The following is a 21,538-nucleotide window of genomic DNA, read 5'->3' as shown; positions in this document are numbered from 1 at the left end:
TCCGTCCGCAACTTCGTCGCCTTAGTCAACGTTTGTTAATTTATGTCCGCATACACATAGTTCTTTCCCTCGCCGGGTTGGTCTCATTGAGTTTGGGTGCGTGCAAAGCCGCAATCTGCCCGGGACTATTAGATTTTATTGAGCCGCTGATTTACACGCCGCGCTTCAATTCAATTTAGGGTCGAGGCAACCCTCGTTGGTCAGAAGGTGGAAAAGGGGATTCGTGGCGCTAATCACATCTAACAAAACTTTATGTCGGTCCGGGATAGAAATGGGAATTTAATTTTCACACGCCGACATTTGGGTAAATCGATATGAGAAAACGGCTAAAATGTATATGCCATATGAGCCACCTAACAACAAAAAAATCGGAATATCACTAGTCGACTATTAAATACCTAGTATGTATGTACATTTAAACTCCAGTTATATCCAACAAGAATAACATTACCAAATATAGCAATATATCCCTGAGCTTTTGCGAAAATAGAAAATCGTGCAGTCTTCATTAATTTCGCATAGTTGTTAAACCCTATAAACAAATTGGTACCGGGTGTAACCACAACCATAGCCCTAAAATATAAATCACCCGCATAATTATAAAATCGATAAAATTTCTATTAAAGATTTTTCTTTAAATTTCCCGTCGATTCTCTATGAATCCCTCAATGTTACGTGCTCTGTGGTAGACGATCACATTCATTTTATTTACATTTATTGACCGCAGCGTCAGTAAGAATTGTCTGTGTATGTGGATTCTAGTCGACTAATGTTTCACGATTTTAACGAGTAAGTTGGTGTTTGGGGGATACAAGTCCGGCTCAAATTTGCTGCATGTGAGAATAGTTTTCCATTTTACACTAGCGGGTGGCAATGCCGTAAAAACTCTAACAGAACTTCATAAAATCGCTACGGAAGTGGTCCTTTATATATGTGCCCTAAGAAGTACACTGTAGATGCCCAATTGAGATGTGTAATATATCAACAAATTCACCGAGAAATAAGATCTAAAGGTCAAATAATTTCAGGTAAGACTGACTTGTAGATTAACGCAATATTATTTTCCAATAAAATCGATCTCCCGCATATGCATATAATATAATAATGTAGTAATAAAAAATATATTGCCGAATGCATAGCTTGTTATAACTATTTCTGTATAAAATCGAATATTTACACAAATATGGAAGGAGATTGATTGATTTATTCAAATTAATTGGTACTTGGTTTATCTGAAATCTGATTTCGATATAATTATAGTTCGATGTCGGCCAATGATTGCTGAGCTTGATCTATAATTATTGAGCAATTGAATATGACAAACAAATTAAAACGTAGGGATAATTATATTGTAGGTCACCCCAGACGAACGCAATTCAAATTACATTGCGTCACACGTTAGCATAGTGTCGCTTTTCAGTAATATGTCTTTGGGGTCAATCTTGGAATGAGAATGGATTTCACATGGGTGCGTCCCAAAAGAATAATGTACACAAGAGTCCGCTTTGCTCGGCAGCTGTCAGCGCGGTTTCCAATTATTCGAATCCCAAATACCCCGAAAGTTGTCTGCACAACTTTTTTTGCATATCAATGCCACAAATCAAAGGCGAATTTCACTTTTCCTGTCAATTTCGCTTAGTTGAGAGTTTAATGTGGTTGACCATTGGGTGGTCGGCCGAATATTCATCTCCTAGTTCCTCATTCCTGCCCGTCCTGTACATGCAACCTCCCCAGTCGAAATATCTCGCATCTCTTGTATAAATTTGATTTGCTAATGAGCCGAGTCAAGACCATATGAAATTTAAAGTACTTTTTTCTACATCTCTTGTGGTTTTATCAGTGGGTGTTTGCGAACTGTGGCTTGTGTGTGTCAACCACAGACTTGGGTCAGCATTTAAGCAGAGGTTCTTCTAATTGCCACCACCGGGTTTTTGGGGGTGTGAAAAATATTTATTTGATCAAGATAAATGGCTGGAAATGTGAAAAGTCGAAAGTTTTAATTGCCCAGAGATTCATTTTGCCAGCTGAATATTTGAAAAGTGAAGAAAGTTATATATGTATGAATGTATGTATGTATGTAGGAATTGTATGTATGGGACCAAATAAAGTTGCAATAGAATTACTGGTGAATGTTCAAATGTGTCATTGTGTGAGTAAAAGAACACCTTTTTGTTTTATGCTCGCAATCCTTTTTATTTTATATGATTTTACTTTTACTTTATTTTTTGTATTCTTATTTTTTGTCACATTCTCAATGACTTAGTTTTTTTTTTGTTTTGTTTTTATTTTCTTTCTATTGTTGTTTACTCATCGATCATTATAGTCTAAAATATTTTAAGCTAATCTAAACTCTGACAGTAGGTTGTCCTTAAACGTATTGTACTCTCTAACAATTGCATACACTCTAGTTTTAAATCTTAACTTTTGCTACGCAGGACTTTATGAATTGTCTCGAGGAGTCACATAGAACTCGGATCCATTCAATATACTTATTTTGTGTATGACTAAAGTCTTAAACAAGGTAGATTTTTTTACACAATTTAATATCTACAGTACATAATAAGTTAAGTATATACAATTTATTTTCTTATTTTATTCTTGTCGTTCGGGAACATTTTTAATACAAATAATTTCGCTACTAATTTTAAGAGTCTTTTTGAAGTTGCCTTATGTTAATACTAGTATTAATATGCTTATTCATGTATCATACATTGGTATCTGATTCACTCTCATTGAATTTACCTCGCATTTCAATCTAAACTTCCATGCAATTCTGATAATATCGAAAAAGAAAGTATGTTAATTGGAAATATAGAGGAACTATTCGAAGATTAAAATGCAAGATTAAAAAACGTTCGAATACAAAATGTTGGATGGAAGCTTAACGATGCAAAACAATTGCAACAATTATTTTCAATTATTTTCAGTTGATTCGAATATGTGTCTGCGATATGGTCGATAGCAGGATATGTGGTTCTATCGATCCAACTGTTTCACCGGAGTATTGCTCAAATTTGTTTCATAAATTTGTGCTGATATGTGATGGTATTTTTTGGATACTCAATAGATATGCAACGGATACTATAATATGTTATAGATGATCCAAAACAGAAAGTGGATTTAAACATCAACATAAATCACGTATGGGAATTTTGCTCATCTCTAATCGATGTATATCGAATACATACATATTTATATAGAAGTACGTACAAGTACAACAATAGTTCTACATATACAAATGTATATATAATAGCTATTCATGGACTATCTAGTGTGGGTATAGTGTAAATGGATCTATGTTTAATACTTAACTCCATTTAAACGCAACTTTCGGGCACACGTTGAGTCATGAGACAATCCTTGATGGCATTTATGTTGATATTGTCGTCCAAGTCCTGCGACGAGTTGCAAGAGGTGGTTGTCGTCGAAGTCACCCCGACGCCCATCACACTACCCATGCTGCCCAGCAGAAGACTCGAGCCAGAACCGGGTGTCTGATGGTGTTGCTGTTGCTGTTGCTGTTGGTGTTGCTGGTGATGATGATGATGATGATGCCGATTCAAGGTTGCGGTGTGACCCACACTGGATCCTGCTGCCTGTTGCAGCGGATGATGCAGCCGACTACTTCCATAGGCATTCAATATGTAGCCTCCACCGCTGCCCAGACCCGGCGGAAGAGTGCCAACACCGCTGCTGTGCGCTGGCTGCAGATGCGCCGCGAGGGTCGCTGTTGATGACAGCGATGTGGGAGATCCGATGATGGCTCCGCCTATTGCCAAGGACAGAGGCTTCCCCCCACCTCCCAGGCTACCCATAATGCTGCTGCTAGGCGAGATGACAGTGCTGCTGCAGCCGCCACCTGCCGCCGCAACAGCAGCCAACAGCTGGGCTCTCTGCGCGTTTATCTGATTGTAGGTGACCGGCGGATTCGCTGGATCACTGGACAACGTGGTAGTCATTGTCATGCCCGGCGCCTGCAATGAGATAAACAGTGGTCTAAATTAAAGCATAATGTGGCGATACGACTTCAAGTATGTACGACACAAACAACATTTTAATTCTTAATCCGCATTGGTCATTGTAGTACTAAATCGGCATCTACATATAGCGAATTATTCTTTTGCGGTCGGAATTTTCGAGAAACGGAATTTAAACAAGGGAGAAAGCTTTTAAATAAAAGCAAAACAGTCCGGTATTATCCTTAAAATATACCAAATATTATACTGCAAAATACTGAAATATAGATAAAACCATATTTGGTATATTTATGAAGTACTATATACCAGATTGTCAGCCAAAGCACATCAGGAGTCATGAATACTATAGATATTCTTGTCTATATAAAAATTCGTGAATCTAGCTTCAAACTCCTTGCTATTCAATATTTGTTGATTTGCGGGGGCAGAAGTGGGAGTGGCAAAAAATTGAAACAAACTTGCTCTGCGTGCAAACATTACCAATGATGTGAGAACAAAATGTCATCTCCCTCTCTCTCTCTCGTTCTCTTACTCTCTGAGATCTAGGTGTTCATACAGAGGAATAGACAGACGTGGCTATATCGTGATCTGCTGATCAAGAATATAAGTTACAAAAATTTCTTGACAATGCTACGATTAGCGGGTAGATCTAGTTTCTATATTCAACATAATTAATTTATATATATACTTATATGGAGATGAATACTTTTTTAGATAATTGTTTTTACTTTTCAATGAAGGAATTATAAAAGTCGTATTAAATCTGAGAACTTCATTCCCACGCCACGGTAACCGCAAAATTGTAGTGCATGCTGAGCCTTCACGCATCACTATCAAAGAATTTTTGTTTTGTGCTATCGAAACGAAAATGTAATTGAATCTCTGGGTGCAATTCGAATTATAGTATCGAACTGCAGACTGGCGAAATGGTGTTGTTGTTTTTTGAATTGCAGATTCCCTGTGCTTGTGTTATGTTTGCCAATATTTAAAATTATTTAATTAACGAATTGAGTTATGCTCGGCATAGACCAGCCCAACCTCGGACTACGCGGACTTCTGCCGGATGGTAATTGAAATTTAATTGAAATCTGCGCAGCAATCCCCATTTATAGAACGTATAGAATTCCATTTTCATCAAATAGTGATGCAGGCAAATGGCAAATCTCCATAAAATATATAATATATATACAAATGTTTCGGAGCTAGAGTTTTCATCTAACAGACAACTGTGAACATAATTTATACATACTACACGTGTACAAAAACCTATTAAAGTAATAATTTATAAAAAGGATATCAAAACTCTAATCATTACAGTTGGGATAAATTGACAAAGTCCTGCCTCTGGTACATCAATGGCAACCTGGTAGTAGTACCTTATGGCAATGCCGATAAACTTTTGAATGCTTAAATGAGATATACATACTTGTAACTGAAATTTTATGAATTTAACACATCAAAGGAAAAATCAAAATTATTAACAAATTTGGAAGATTTAGTTAGTGCGTTTTGGATTAGTACAGCTGTATTCATTAAAAGTGCAGAACAATTATTTTTAACACACCAGCAAATTGGTTTAGTCAAGAAAACATAAATTTAATGCCATGACTAACACCGTTCATAGATTTAAATCTAATTCAGAACTTATGGTGGATTTGAAACATTTGAAACAAATCTGATTTGCGAACATAACAAGAGCTGTCACAGAAAATTATATATTATATATTAATATAAATTTAGGTGTTACTAAATATACCACTTCCCCTGAATATATATTTTACATAATAATAATAACAATAAAAACACCTTCAAAAATATTTCCAAATGTAATTGAAAGAGTTTGTCGACGGTAAAGTGGTAAAAACTACATGATCACATAGTACTGTTAAAAAACATTTTCTTCAAGTAAAAATATTTATATATATAAATTAAATTGAAAAGTAGATTACAAATCTACTTAAAAATCAATCTTAAAAATAAATCTTGAGACAAAGATTTCATTTTGAATCATCATTTACAAGCAAATTATAATGAGCCACCCATTAACTTGAAATTGCGATTTAAGAAATCACATAATTAACATTGTAGCAGTGCATCAGTCAGTAATGATAAACAATTTTAGATATATTCTATAGATATGTATATATTGCATGTAAACGTGGTGTACAATGTCTCTAAGTAATTATTTTGCTGAAGAATTGATTGATTATGGCCAGTCAGACATGATGTATCGTATATGAACAAAGAATCTTTGCAATGTGTATCAAGTGTTTCTTGCAATATCCTCCAGTCAATGTTTTTTTATTTTTAGCTCAATGCCAGGAGAGAAATTGTGGAGGGAAAGCCACTGTACAACTAGACGTGCGCTCTGACAGTTTAAAAGCTTTTTTAATAAACACCTTTTTCAATAATACTTTGTGTAAGGTGTTAAATTTTTTTGTCGACAAGGCGATTAGGGTAAAAAAAAGCTTCAGATGGAAACTTGTTATTGGAAACTGGGCTGAGGTTACGCATTTCTGTGGTTGATTTCTGGTTAGCATCGACAATTTGACTTCTTGATTGGTTTTAGAACGCAAAACCGATAGCCAGATAAGAGACATCTGAACTCGTAGTCGGATTACCTAGACGTTATTAGTACCGTTAGATTGAAATCTTTACTTAATTTTATATATTTTAAGGATAAATTTGATCGAGTAGTACTCGTTTTAGTCAATACCCACAAGTGGGATGTGTGCGTCAGCTTTGAGTTCGATTGGAAAGATTTCCCTGAGACCAAAGCCAACTAAACAAAACAAATAAAAGTGTTCTTTATTCAAGTGGCGGATACTTACATTACCATTGGGAGACCATTTGGAAATGCTGCCAACGACTCCAACACCAACTCCAACGCCGGATGGCGTCCCAGCAGCTACAAACTCATGAGCATCGCGCTCCGCGGAAGCAGCTGCGGCGACCGCTGTGGAGGTGCTGCTGCCAGTGGCTGTGGCGGCTGTGGTGCTGCCCACATTGGAGGCATTGCTGCCGCTACTGCCGGCGCTGCTGCTGCCAACTGTCCGAGATTGAAATTTATTGATGATGATGCCACGTTTGGGGAACATGTCCATGTCCGTGCAGAGTAAGGGCCATGTGTACATGTGAGAGTGTGCGGTTGCGTTTTAGATTTGCGGATTCCATCGTTAAAAATATTTACGATTAAAAGAAAATTGCATTGGTTGATTGGATTGAATTGGTTTTCGTTTGGTATCGTTTCGTTTCGTTTCGTTTGGTTTGGTTGTGTTGTGTTGCGTTGGTTCCCGGTCGTATTGTTTCGTTGATGAGATTGATTACGATTACGGGTTGCCCAAAAGCGGAAAGCGGAGAGCAGGAAGTAGGAAGCAGTGATGTCAATGGCAAGCGCGATTGAAGCACACATGAAAATAAACACCAGAGAAGTGATCATTTGATTAAAGTTAACGGGTAAAAGGCATGTTGTAATTTTATTTAACCGAACTAAAACCAAATACGTAAAATAATTGCTCTAAATTTGAGATTATTTTCCTTTTACAGACAAATTTATAGTTCTCAATAATCACTAGTATGTGTAAATTGAATGTTAATCACAATCGAGAAAGTTTTATAAGCTCACCATATTGAGAAGGTATTACATCTGGATCTCGTTCATCCTCAACCAAATCTTCGGATGATTTCGTTTTAATATCCGTGTGCTGCCATCGTGGTTTTTCCAAGTTGCCACTCTGTAATATATTAGATAATATTATTTGGATGCCCGAATAAAAGTACTGCATGAAGGTGATGTGCTTACTTTTAAGACATCCCCCGATTGTACAACGACGCCTGCAGATGTTGCCTTGTTGCCATGCTGGCGATTACGCCGTAAATTGTGCACAAATGTTACCGCAAATATCCGTATCGCTATGGCCACTCCAATGATTATGATGGTCAACACGCTGCCAACAATCACCGGAGACAGCGTTAGAGTTACATCGTCGTCTATTGTCGTTGTGATCGTTGTTATTGTAATTACAGGTTGACGGGCACCAGTCATAAATCATCGTCAGTTTTACATATACACGAATGTAGATACCAATCACATTTATCATGTTCATCGTTTTTATTGTGCGATTGCAATCACGATAGTTTCGTCGTTGTCGTTTCCACGGTTATATTTTTAGACCAGTTCAGTTAGTGAAATGAGAAGTAGAATTGGAAGAAGATGGAGAATGGGCATGAGTATTAACAATAGATAATAAAAAGTATTCATAGAAGGCTTCTGCATGAATTTACCCCATAGTAAAGTGTTCTTAAAAATACTGCACTTATTCTTATTCTTTGTTGTACAGTACGCTCCTTAGAATAAAAGAAGATAGCGCGACGTTTTTACTCTTCGGACAAAAGTGAGTATATGGTTGTACTCTTCGTGAGTTAGTACTACATTTGTCTTTTTCTAACACGCTGTTCATCAAGCGAAATTATAAGGAGAGCTAGTGTGTGCTATTTATTTATTATACAAATGTGCAAATGAGTTTAGTATTTTTCATAACCATTGCCCTTTTTTTTTTATTTCCACCTACAAACAAATTGACAATATTCACCGAGTTATTCAAGAAATAAGTTGTCATTGAATTAAATTTCATAACATTGAAGTTGAACTTTAATAATTCATTAAATAGACTATGAAATATTACTTTTTATTATTTGCCGAAGATTATCACTTCTCACATTCGTAGATGATCTGCAACCACAGTGCCGGCTGAAGTGCAATGCAGCTGCCGCTGGCATCCCTAAAAGCAATTCTACACATATTTTAAGACACTTGAAAAGGCATCCATCCCATGAGGCAGGCATGTTGATTATGTAAGTACTGCAGATGACTCTGGTAGCTGTCAAATGTCGCCACCATGTGTGGAGACTGCCAGTTTCTGCGCTGTGCCCGCGTCAGTGTCTGAGTCCTGGCATGACAACAAGAAGGAGCAGCAAGTCCTTCTTATGGGATTAAAACATGAAATCACAGAAAAGCAGGCAGACGGTGTCTTCAACTGGTCTCGGAAGCGGGCATGTGTCAAATGCAATCAGCCCTATGATTCCCATCCATCAATCAAAATCCGACCATGTGTGTGTGTGTGTGTGTGACGGGATGTGGATGTAGGAGTTCATATGTGTATGTACATATGTGTGTATGTCACTCACCTGTCTTGTAAGCTGTTGAGCCAATTATGAAATCCGGTAACAAATATGCCGCACTGCGCCCCTTTTGATTGTAGGAGTAGATACGCAGCCTCAACGAGTTATTCTCCTGCATCATAATCGAGGTAAGCGTGTCCAGATTTTCTAGTGAGAAGAGTGCTTCTTCTGCATTGCTCAGATTGAATCTATGGCAGGATGAGGAGATGGGAAGGGAAAATGCAGATCGAAAGATTATTATTATTAAATCAGAATGGCAAATCAGCAACATTGTGCCTTTAATCATGTGTAATCAAATGTCTGAAATGGTGCAAAAGCCAAACAAATACCAAAATATTTCTGGCTGCTTGCACATACGAATTCCCGGTTCTCACTTGGAGTTTTGTCCCTCTCCAATCGCATCAGACAACACCCCAATCCTTAAACCCTTCCTAAAAAGGCATTCACAATCCACAACACCCAATGCTTCAATCATGACCTCAATTTGAATTTGATGCCTTTTGCCTTGTTGCGGCTTCAACTTGTCTTGTCTTTCTTTCTTTTTGCTTTTGCCAAAACTCTGAAATATTAGGGTTCAATGTCTATATATATTTTATATTATTTTCGCATTCATTTCATTCTCTTGCTCAGGGTATTCTCATTTTCCTGTGAAACACATGACATTCTCTTATTCATATTTAAATTTGATGCAAATGTATTCTATTGAATATTCGATGACAAATCCATAAGGTCTTATCTTTACTTCAGAGATTAAGTTAGAGTATCTGTAATTCGACTACCAAAAGATACACTTCTAGTTGCATTTTGCCTTACAAACATATTTACATTGACGTCCATGTTTGTTACGATTTGGCGCAATCTTTTTTAATGAGGGTTCTTTTGATGTTTCGAGCACCAAGTTTCCCCCTGGACATACCCTTTATGAGCATGTTGGCTGCACGGTCCCATTGTTTCAATAAGCAATATTTATTAAACGATTTTGGGTATGCTTTTTGGGCATCTGACACTAGTATATATTTTTATTATTATATAAATATACTCGTAAGCTGTTCTTGCATAATGTAATGGGCGTGCATGAATATGATTCGATCTCCGATAGGAATTTGATTTCACATCTTCAGAATTTGAAATGTGAATTTCTTAGCAACTACTTATCATATTTTTAGGTACTTGATAGAGGCTTCAATTAGTATGGCGTCATTTTGGTCTAGTTAAAGTATTAAATAAAAATAATATTTATAATCCAATAAAATCTTTATTTCATTCGTTTTTAATAACTACAAATTAAATATACATTTTAATTAAACAATCGAATTAAATACAATAGAATAAAATAATAATACATAAACTGTTATATAATTAGGAGGTAATTAAAATCAAAATGAAATCAATCAGTCCAGTCAAGGTAATCCAAATGTTATATTCTCAGTTAAGTTAAACAACAGTATTTGGTCTCCAATTCTCAAGCTTTTAATGCAATAGATAATTACAGAGAAAATAGCAATCCAGACTGGTGCACGCAATAGCACTCAGAAGTGCTTTAAAGTTGTAATATTTAAGTTTGAAAACAATTGCCATGTCCTCGGGCTACCATTCAATTAAATGTTTGCAAAACACATATGCTTCAATTCGATGCCAAGGGCTAAGCACTGAGAGGTTCGACAAAGCAGTTATATGCGAATATAATCCGCTTAAAATCTACCCTGATTCGACACCCGCTGGCCAATTGCTCTGATGGCTGCTTTTAGCTGTGTGCAGTTGTAGTTATACTCGAGCAGAGCAGACAGTTGATTAATATGCTCACCTGGTAATGCCAGTGCGTGTTGAAAACATTTCGAGGACAAATATTTGGGGGAAGGCCGCCATCGTACCCCTGAACGCATTGGATATCCACACTGAGCTCTGTTCGATTGAAGATGCTGCAGTTGCTGACGCCATTGGGCAGAGCTACGAATTCCAATCAGATTTATGGTGTCCGTGTTTGCAGTTTGTTGAAGAAACGAGCAGTCATCGGATTGGAGAGGCACATAAAATGAAAGAACGTCGCTTACATTGAGACAATAGTAAACAGTTACTCAATTTAAAATACAATTCTTATCAATCTTTCTTTGAGCTTTGCTAACTCTAATTGTTGGCACCAAATCCTTGCCTTTGCCCGTATTTCGAACAGTTTTGCTACTCGAAAATAACAAATTGTAGTTGGTCAGCTGAAATCTTGTTTTCTTTTGTTGAATTTTACAAATTTCATAATAATGTTTCATATTTTTGACTCACATTCGTGCTCTACGCACACCTTGAAATCCATATTAGTTTTAAACACAATTAACTCTCTGCTTGGGCTAATATACAAATCAAAAGTAAATCACGCTGCCGAAATTTGCAGCTGCATTCGCTTGCCCTAACGGTAAAATTCCCGTGCATAAAAGGGAATCGCCGATTATAAATGCCCAGTGGGAAATGCACTTGAAGAACCTCAGTAGAAAATTTAGTTCGCTCGCCAACACAAATTAATTTGTGTGTATAGTATTTATTGTTTCACTTACCCGCCAAAACTACTTGGAAGAGACAAGGCTGCTGTTGTGTTCCCACCTCATTGGCTGCCCAGCAAGAGAGTGTGCCGTAATCCTGTCATATATTACATACACAGAAATATTTATATATATGTATATTTTGTGTGGATTGTGCTGCGCTTAATTGGTGGGACTGATTGGCCTGTTTACCTGATCTGTGACTGGAGTGTACTTTAAAATGCTGCGGCTTCCATTTACGCTGAAACGTTCGCTGCTCACGTCCAGAGTTTCACCCGAGTTGTTGAATTTCCAACGAAATGTTCTGAAATGTGAATATTGTTTTGAGTATTTTTTATTTTATTGTTGTTGTTGTTGTAGGGTTTTTTTTTATTAAATTTGTTGGCGTTGTTGTTTGCATTGGGCTGACGTTTTACCGGTAACGTTGTCACGAGGATGTGCGTGCAAAAGGCAGAATCATCAGGCCAGACGGAAGGTGGATCACGACAGGGTCAGGAGAGTAAACGTCGACGGCAACGCCGCGGCGGTTGCGTTGGCGGAGTCGACAAAGTTGGGGTTGGGCAAGACGGGGGAGAGAAGGGCAGCAAGTGTGACATGTTTGCAAAGTTTTACATTTTTAAAATAGCTCGTTAAAATATTAAAGGTTAAATATGTACTCCATCACACACACACACACACACATATCTGAGGCCCACTTACAATACTCTCACTTAATGTAACAGTCATACTGTCGAGAGCTAAGAGCCGGATTCTCGGAAACGGGAAGCTTTTTAAAAGGTTAATTATCTCTGACATATTTGGTTGAAAGCTTACGCTTTCCTTTTCTACCACATCTTTTAATTTTATAGCCAGATAAAGTACGTTTCAATTTTTAGTTTTATTTCCATATTTAAAAGTTAACGGCAACAATTTAAAAAATATGGCCAACAAAAATAATCGTAATATACTTTAATATCGTAGAATCAGAAATACAAAAAACGATTTGATTAATATTGAACGTAGAAAAATAAAGCAGCCCAGCTTAGAAAATGGAATTATGTTAAATTTAAAATAATTTTATTTTATTTTAAACGTTCGGCAACAACCCGTAATTGATTTGCATTTTTTGCAATGCGATACTTTAATTTAAAATAAAATAGAGGGAAAAACGTAGGCAAGAGCGAAAAAATTTGTTTGGCATCGCTGTCAAGCAGTTAAATGCTGATAAATTAACTTGTAGCCGCCTTCAGGCCAACAATCCGCGCCCCAAAGTATGCAGCAGCTTTTTCATGTTAACGTTAACGTTAACGTTGAGTATCGCCTACACTCTCGACTCTGCCCTAGCTCCGTCGTTCATCCGTTCTTCACCCGCCGCCAGCACGCTGCTACCACAACAATTACATGACGCAGCTGCGCTGGAAACAGCATCGCGCAATTTTCCGCTGGCTAATGATTAATTATTTTAGCATAAAGCGTCAACTCAAGACACAGAAGAGCCCCTACATACTCTCTCACCCAAAAACACGGACACGCACACATACATAGACAATGAGAGCCAGAACGAAAAATTGAAATTAAATACAAGACAAGCCAGATGGACAGACAGAGAGAGAGAGAGAGAGAGAGAGAGAGAGAGAGAGAGAGAGAGGGAGAGGGAGAGAGACCGGACGGAGGCAGCCAATAGCCTGGCAGAAAGTCGGTCGACAGGCCACAGCAGTGCGGTGGCTCATTAAAAAAACATTAAAGTGGGCAAATGTGGCGAATGCGAATTAACATAGTCCGTCGACCAGCCCAGAAACGCTCGTGGATGCCTGAAGGACAAACGCACCAGAGAATCAAAGCATAACAGCATTTGGCATTGCTTTTGAAGTGCCATCGAATCAAAATATTGTTAAATTTTCGCACATTTCCTACCATATAAATAGCATTTTCCGTTGTCGCTCACGCGCACACACAGGCTCACACACTAGCACACAATTACATTCATTTGTCAATTTAGCAAACTTCCATTCACAACAGGAAACCGGAAGCAATTGCCTACAACGGCAAAAAGGGAAAGGCAGCCGCTCTGGAAAACAGAATGGAATCGAATGGAATAGCTAATGGGTATGGGGATTGTACTCACCGAGGCGGTGGATCCGCTTGTATCTCGCATACAACCTCAACAGTCTCATCCTTGGAGGCTCCAATTAGTATAACGCGATCTGCGTGCTTGCAAACGGGTGTGTCTGAAAGGTAGATAGAAACAGAAAACCAATGTGAATTCATCGAGAATGTAGGTGTTCTGCTCGTATATAACACACGGCTTAAAATAACATAATATTTTTATACCCGATACCCGTAGGGTAGAAGGGTATTATAACTTTGTGCCTGCAGGCAATGTATGTAACAGACAGAATAGAAAACGTAATCGCATTGCGTGCATCGAATACCAAATAAAGCCTTTGGTAAATTGTAGCATTTTTTCGATATTATATAATATTTTGGTACATTTGTAGAATATGACTTAATTGAAAATGTGTAGCGGATATCTCACAGCCGCGCTCACTTGACAATAGCTTTCATACTTGTTTTCTTTTTCTGCTGGCAAAAAATTGTAAACTCTTTTCTATTTTGCATTTTCGTAATGTGACAACTCTTAGATATACGTGTATGCCATATGAATATTTGAAGATTATTCATGTATAGCCAGAGTAAGGATGAACATAAAGTCCAATACTCAACAATACGATACAATTCAGAAATGCCTATCCTTATGCTCTGCACAGGAGCGAGGAAAATTATATAAATAACAGAGCAGAGTCTGAAAGAGAAGGCAAGGCAAAAAACGCACAAAAGAGTTCTAGACAGCAAGACGCCCCCTCATCAGTTAAGCTAGGCTCTCTCCTTATTGCTGCTCTGAGGTAGGGCAAAAGGCAGTCAGTCAGTGTCAAGCGCAATGCTATTCGCAGAAAGCCGCTGAGTGGCAACGTCGTCCTTGTTTACTTGAAATTAATTAATGTGGCAACATGATTTAGTACTTGCAGGTAAATAAGGCGTTCATAAATGTTAAAGGATTATTAGCTGACAGCACACGTGGCGTATGCGTAATTTGGTTCCGCCTCCTCCCGCTTATTGCCCTGCTATCCACATCCCTCGACCTTTAAGCTCAACAAACCAAACGAATCCAACTGAAACCGAACCAAACCCATTAGCAGTCAGGCGAGTTGAATTTTTGATGAATTGTTTGTCTTAAAAATTTACAAAAGGGCGTAATTAATTAGCTGAAGCAGCCGCCCTTTGTTGTACTTGTTGTTTTTCCAAATGTTGATTGTTATTGTTTTTTGTTGATGTTTCTGTTATTGTTGTTGTTGTTATCGTTGATGTTGTTGTTGTTGTTGTTGTTGCTTATTTAAATTGCAAATTCACGAGGGCTGTTTAATCGGACGCCAGCCAATTAGCGAGACGCACTTGAGACACCACTTGAGTAATTCGAGTACTTGTTGCTCTTTGCCCCGAATAGACAGAAAAAGTTCAAAGGCATAGGTCAAAACTTTAAAATATGAAAAATATTGAGTTTTTCTCTTATCTTACTTTCTCGAAATCTAATCAATATTTGTATATGTATGCTTGATTTGCAATACATTTTGGTTTGATATAATGACTGTCTAATTTACATTAAAAACATATTTATGAAAAAACTTGAGGTTGTTTGCGATTACGGCTGTATCAAGTAGATTTACAGTCAGGTGATTGAAGTGTCTATCCAGCCAATCTTGGTTCTTCTGACTGAGTCCTCTCACTTCTTTTGTGACACTTGGGCTACTTGATTCCTTACATAATAAGACAGTTTAATCTGAATGAATTTATTTTTATATTTAAATGATTTATTAATTTGATCGCACGACAACTTGGGATGATACAAAAACTACGAAGGTCGTTCGAATGAAAACAAAATTCATATGAATATTTAAATCTCTGTTATCTATAAAGAAAAGATAAGAAAATGTTTTAAGAAAATTGCCCAGACTATTTACCATTTACCACTTTGTACAGAAACACGATGTAACAGATCGAGTTGCTTATGTTAAAATTTATTTAATTGCTAATTTTCGTATTTGTTTCTATTTATTATTGCATTCTATCTGTTTCTGCCTGAGTTTATTTACTTTTACAGCTGTTTGAATAAAGCGACTTAGGTGTTATCACTTGAATCATTGGCCTAAGCCTGCTGGTATATTTTATACTTTCAGTTTATACTCGTATCAGTATTTTTCCGGAATATAAATTAGATATATTTTAAAGAGAATACCATATTAATACAAATCAAGACAAAACTATTTAGATAATTTTAATTGGCAATGTGCCATTTCATTTGTATATGGGAAATGAAGCAGTCTGGGCATCCTGTTCGCTTAGAGTGGCACTTGGCTAGTGCCAAATCACATATTATTATAGTAAGAAAGAGAGTGATCAAAATCTCTTGTGGTGCAACTGGAAATATTTTATTTCGCGACCTGATAAACGAAAGTACAAGTATAATTTCGAAATATTAACGATTGCAGCTGCAGTAGTTGGTGCAGCTACGAAATATGATGCAACGCATGTGGCAAGCGAATGGATGATGATGAGGCTGCGACAGACAAAGGGCGGGTTGGGGTTGGATAAAACGGTGAAATGTTGTATTTATGCAAAAAGCGAAATGAAAAATATTTTCACAGCCTTGACTCGCAACTGCGACCGACCGGCTTGACACGAGTCGAGCAGACTTGAGTTGAGTTATAACATGAAAACGCCGAACACAAAAAATGCAATACATCAAATGAGGAATGGAAGAGAACGAACTGAGAAGCACCAGGGGAACTAGCAGCTTGACAATGACAACATCGCTGCCTGCTGCCAGACTTTATGATAAGAAATGATTCGTAAAGGCAAGTGCTGGGAGTTGTGAGGGTGCAATTTAAATTTTAAATTTGCATTTGCAAATTCTGACTATTTAACGATATGTAAACATATCCAGCTGACTAATATCGATTAATCGCATATTACATGTCACTTAGTCGAGTTAGCAGCCTTTGACAGTAATTTACCATTCCCACAAATAAATTACAGAGATTGATCGAATAGTTGAGATCAACTCTGTGTAAGCTCAATATGCGAATATCGAAGACCCATTAGAAAAAGAAGAAGAAGAAATTTTCCTTTTCCGTTTCTGGTACCAAGGCGCGTGGACCATTTGGAAAATTGATGTATAAAATTTTATATATAAAAGTCAGCAATCCAGAGCTGAACATTGTATTAAAAGGAAAATTTTCTCCATCTGCGTGGATATACCCACCAGAGTATTTGTTCCGATCATTTTAAGGTCTTTGCAAGTTAGCGCGGCGTGGGTTTATAAACGTTTAGAAAACGTTTAAACAGTTTGGCCACCGCCACCGCAAAGCTGCTGCTGGAGTTACAGTGGGCACATACATAAGCTGAAAAGCAAAGTAGATTGCCACTGTTCCTGCCGGTGCTGCCCAATTGGGCCGCACAAAAATAGTTAGCATTGGCTAACTGGAACACAACACAGCAAGCGAATTAGTGCCATAGCAGAGGATCGCCTCGATTCCTACCGGTGCTGCCCCATTGGGCCGCGCCAAAATTGTTAGCATCGGCTAACTTGGACTAATTCAAAAGGCAAAAGCAGTCGAGCAGAGGATCGACACGTTTCCTGCCGGTGCTGCCCCATAGGGCCGCGCCAAAATTGTTAGCATCGGCTAACGAAGACCCATGAGTTCAGAGGAGGGATAGAACATAGTGTTGCTTCTATGTTCTAAACAGTGATGCCCCCATAGGAGCATCCCAAGTATTGTCGCCGTCTGTGAGGATTTTCCGCGGCTAATAGCCAATAACCTGTTTGCCGCAAATTAGTTTGAATAATTTAAAGTATTGATATTTGCATTATTGTTAAATTAAAATGATTGAATTAACGTAGCGTTCTTATTTTTGTAATATATATAGTTTTATAAGCACATGGTATGGTATGTAGCCGATATTCAATACTGTTAACATTATTCTAATTCTTTTTTGGAAGTTCACACAGCAAACATACATCATCGCATCATCAACATAAAACACACACACACATCATTCATCATCAGGCCTGATCATCAGTGAGTTGTGTACATCTATACAAAAGTAAAAGTATGTGAGTACGGCTTGGCCGATAATTGAAAATATAATAATGTCGACAGTATAGGGTTTCACACATGCCATATTTGCCATTGTAGTATTGTATATATAGTTGTTTAGTATCGTAAATATTAAGAAAAGTTACAGGGTCTTGACCGCCCTTGAAAATGAGTCCAATTATAAAATCTTAACGTTATGAAGTTATCGAAAATGAATTAAAGTAAGCCTTTCGGGCACCTGAGTATAGTTGTGTGTGTCATAAATTAAACAATAAAAAGGGTAAAGACCATAATGGGCTTTACAGGACGGGAGGGTATAGAAGAGGATCCATGACATCTAGGATCTTCGACTTTTAGGCTTGTTCGTATGCCAATTCAGATTTTTGCCGTTTAAGATATCGATAAACTCTGCTTACCTCTTTTAATAATGTAACCTCAGCTCCTATAGATAACAAAAACCCACCCCATTTGCCCTGAGCAACAGTCGGCCCCCGTAAGCAGAGTACGTTATCATAGGCTGTGTATAATCGGTTTGTTACATAATTAAATGGCGCCCGAACGTGGGGCCAAGCAAGCTCGACATGCTAGATATGAAAATAAAATAAAGTACAAGGATTTCCATCCGAGGCATGTTAGCAGTTTGACCTGCACTGCAATAGTACCCCTAAAACTTTAACGTTCACTTGTTTGATTGCCTGGAATATTCAGGAGTTCTGAATATTTGGATCCTGACCACAATCAAACATGCGAATTAGACCCCTGAAGTAAAAAAAGATTTAAGTTCACCTCGGATTTATAGTCTGACTGATTAGCGGAACTATACCAGGGAACTATTATCTGATTACAACAGTGTTGTTTCACTTAAGATCGAGATTGTTCTGAATGGAGTGTTTCGTCAGTTCCTCTCTTAAGAAAACATCGAATCCTGGCAGTTTTCCCCAAAAAGGAAAAACTAAATTGATATCTTTTATTGGCAGAATACGACATCCTATTTATAAGTTGACACACCAATTGTACAAAGGATAAGACCCAAAATTTTATGATTTATATTGATTACCGAGTTTATCGTATTGAGTATCGTATCTTATTATCTTTCTTTTGGTTTATTTTTCTCGAAATTACCGGTTGGTAATAATTATTTTTGAATTCCGCGAATCTGCGTTTGCATTGGTTCGATTTTTCTTTTCCTTTTTGAGTTTTTAGGTTATTTTAGCTATTGAGTAGCTTAAACATTTTGCAGATTCAACTCTGTTTGTTTAGTTAAGTTAATTTCTTTTGGAGTGAAGTTTTTTTATTGCGTCAAATATGGCAGTTCGACGTAGCCTCGATAACTTGTTGGGAAATCCACCACGCGATCCGCAGTCGAGCTGTAGTATTTGTAATGACACTAGTAGTCTAACTGAATTTGCTGAAACCTTATGTAAGCACAAATTCCATCGACAATGTTTGACAACATGGCTGAGTGAAAATGAAACATGTCCAGTCTGTCGACGTGCATGCCCGCGCAGTCAGTTAGATGATATAGCGAGTGTTCCAATAGAACCCAATGAGCCATCCTCCAGAAATGCTAGAACTAACAATCCAAGTATCAACACGGGTGCAGTGCCCAGAAATCGGCCAAATACAAGGTCAAACCCAAGAATAAATACTGGAGTGAATCAAAGAGCGAACACATCAGCAGCGGCTCGAGTAGATCCAGCTATACCAGTTCCGGCCGAATCAAACGGCATATCGGAAGAACGTGTTCAACAATTAATATCTAGTTCATTAGAGACATATCGAGTTAACATGGCAACAGTTTTAACGGACGAGATCCGTGCAGCCATACGAAACTTAACTATTTCTGGAGTTCAACAAGAACGTCCGGAAGAACCTCAGCTAGAGTGGGACGTACCAATGCCTCCCATATTCTCTGGCAACAATAGAAGAAATCGACAATTTACAATACGAAATGATAACTCACCAATTCGTCGTAATTCTACTGACGAACGCTCAGATAAAACTTCGAATGTGATATCCAACTGGCATATCAAGTTCAGTGGCTCTGGCACAGACATTTCTATTGAAGATTTCATTTATAGAGTAAGTTGCTTAACCGAGCAGTGCTTGAATGGTGATTTTGATCTTCTCTATAAATACGGTCATATTTTGTTCACGGGGACAGCCTTAAACTTCTTTTGGCGTTGTCACCGAGTGGAACACGAGATGAACTGGTTCATTTTGTGTACTCGTCTACGAGAGAGATATCGAGATCAACGCACCGATCGAGATATCAAAGATGCGATGCGTAGGCGTAAACAAGGCCGTAATGAATGCTTTGATGATTTCCTCGATGCAATGGTATCCATAGCAGATGGTTTACGCAATCCTTTATCGGATGAGGAAATAGTGGCAGAAGTGCGAAACAATTTAAAGCCTGAGCTGTATCACGAGCTGTTGCACGTTGACACAGTTACATTGGCAAGTTTGCGTCGAGAATGTCATAAGCATGAAAACTTCTTTACCAGTAACAGGCTTAAGCCGATGACCACATCTGGTTTCCCTAGACGTGCAGTAAATGTTATTACGCATGAAGATTCTGATTCCATTCCGGAAGAAGAAATTACAGAGTCCAACAGTGTGTATGCGGTAAAAATATCAGACAAGATCAAATGTTGAACTGTGATGGGTTGGGTCATAGATACCAAGACTGTTTAAAGCCTCGTAGAGTGTTTTGCTACGGTTGTGGTGCTTTAAATACCTATAAGCCGAAGTGTGGTCACTGCAATCCGCATCCGAAAATGCACCACAGGATGTTCGTCCCAATTAGGTAACGAATATCCGCTTAAAGCCTCGGATCCACTAACGACAAACACTACTAACCCAACACACTTGTCACCTTCGACTAAAGATTGTAAATCTAGATCTTCCAAACGCCTCCAAGAATACTGGAAGTCGAAGCGTGAATTAAAATATTGCACAGTATCGACCATTACTTATACCAAACAAGATAATCGACCATTTATTAGAATTGACCTCCTTGGCAAGCCATGGTTTGCGTTGCTGGATAGTGGAGCAAATAAAAGTATTATTGGCGGAAGTCTTGCTAATCGTATTATCAATGAAAAGTTGAAATATCGTAAGACGACTGGCAATGTTCGAACAGCCGATGGTCAAAGACAACATATAATTGGACGAATTATCGCCCGACTGATCTACAACCATTCCCCATTTGAAATCGATTTCGTTATAGTACCTGATATTAAGATTGATGTCATTATCGGAATCGATTCATGGACAAAATTAGGTATTACAATCGTCCAAACTCCTATAATGGAAGAAATAGGAGCTATCGAAGCTGAAAATAATCAGTTGCCTCTAACTCTCAGCCAGAGTGCACAATTGCAAACTGTTATTGAGCAATTTCCTGCTTCAACAAGGGATGGACTTGGCCTTACTAATTTGCTAGAGCATAAAATAGATACTGGCCATTCAAAACCTATTAAGCAAAGGAACTACCCTTTGTCACCTGCTCGAGAAAACTGTTAGATTCAGAGATAGACCGAATGTTAGAACTGGGTGTAATTGAAGAAACTCCAGCATCCGAATGGTCATCTCCAATCGTACTATTAGTCAAACCAAACAAAATAAGATTTTGCTTGGATTCCCGGAAATTAAATGAAGCAACTATAAAAGATGCTTATCCAATGCCCAATCTAGAGGGTATCTTAAGTAGACTCCC

At 37.9% G+C, this 21,538-nt stretch overlaps 1 protein-coding gene across 1 annotated transcript in view; it reads right to left on the bottom strand.

Moving 5' to 3' along the window:
- Nucleotides 1-2,158: 2,158 nt before the first annotated feature.
- The window catches only part of LOC133850776 (neural cell adhesion molecule 1), an 85,806-nt gene continuing 66,426 nt past the window's right edge, over nucleotides 2,159-21,538 (bottom strand). Inside the window, 10 exon segments of the mRNA XM_062286965.1 lie at nucleotides 2,159-3,974; nucleotides 6,809-7,026; nucleotides 7,603-7,711; nucleotides 7,780-7,967; nucleotides 9,165-9,346; nucleotides 10,963-11,012; nucleotides 11,014-11,105; nucleotides 11,702-11,783; nucleotides 11,879-11,990; nucleotides 13,791-13,893. Of these exon segments, the coding sequence (XP_062142949.1) occupies nucleotides 3,318-3,974; nucleotides 6,809-7,026; nucleotides 7,603-7,711; nucleotides 7,780-7,967; nucleotides 9,165-9,346; nucleotides 10,963-11,012; nucleotides 11,014-11,105; nucleotides 11,702-11,783; nucleotides 11,879-11,990; nucleotides 13,791-13,893 (1,793 nt within the window). The 3' untranslated portion in view covers nucleotides 2,159-3,317.

Source organism: Drosophila sulfurigaster, chromosome 2L (assembly GCF_023558435.1).
Source record: "Drosophila sulfurigaster albostrigata strain 15112-1811.04 chromosome 2L, ASM2355843v2, whole genome shotgun sequence".
Taxonomy (NCBI): domain Eukaryota; kingdom Metazoa; phylum Arthropoda; class Insecta; order Diptera; family Drosophilidae; genus Drosophila; species Drosophila sulfurigaster.
This window is presented reverse-complemented; position numbering and strand designations above follow the sequence as displayed.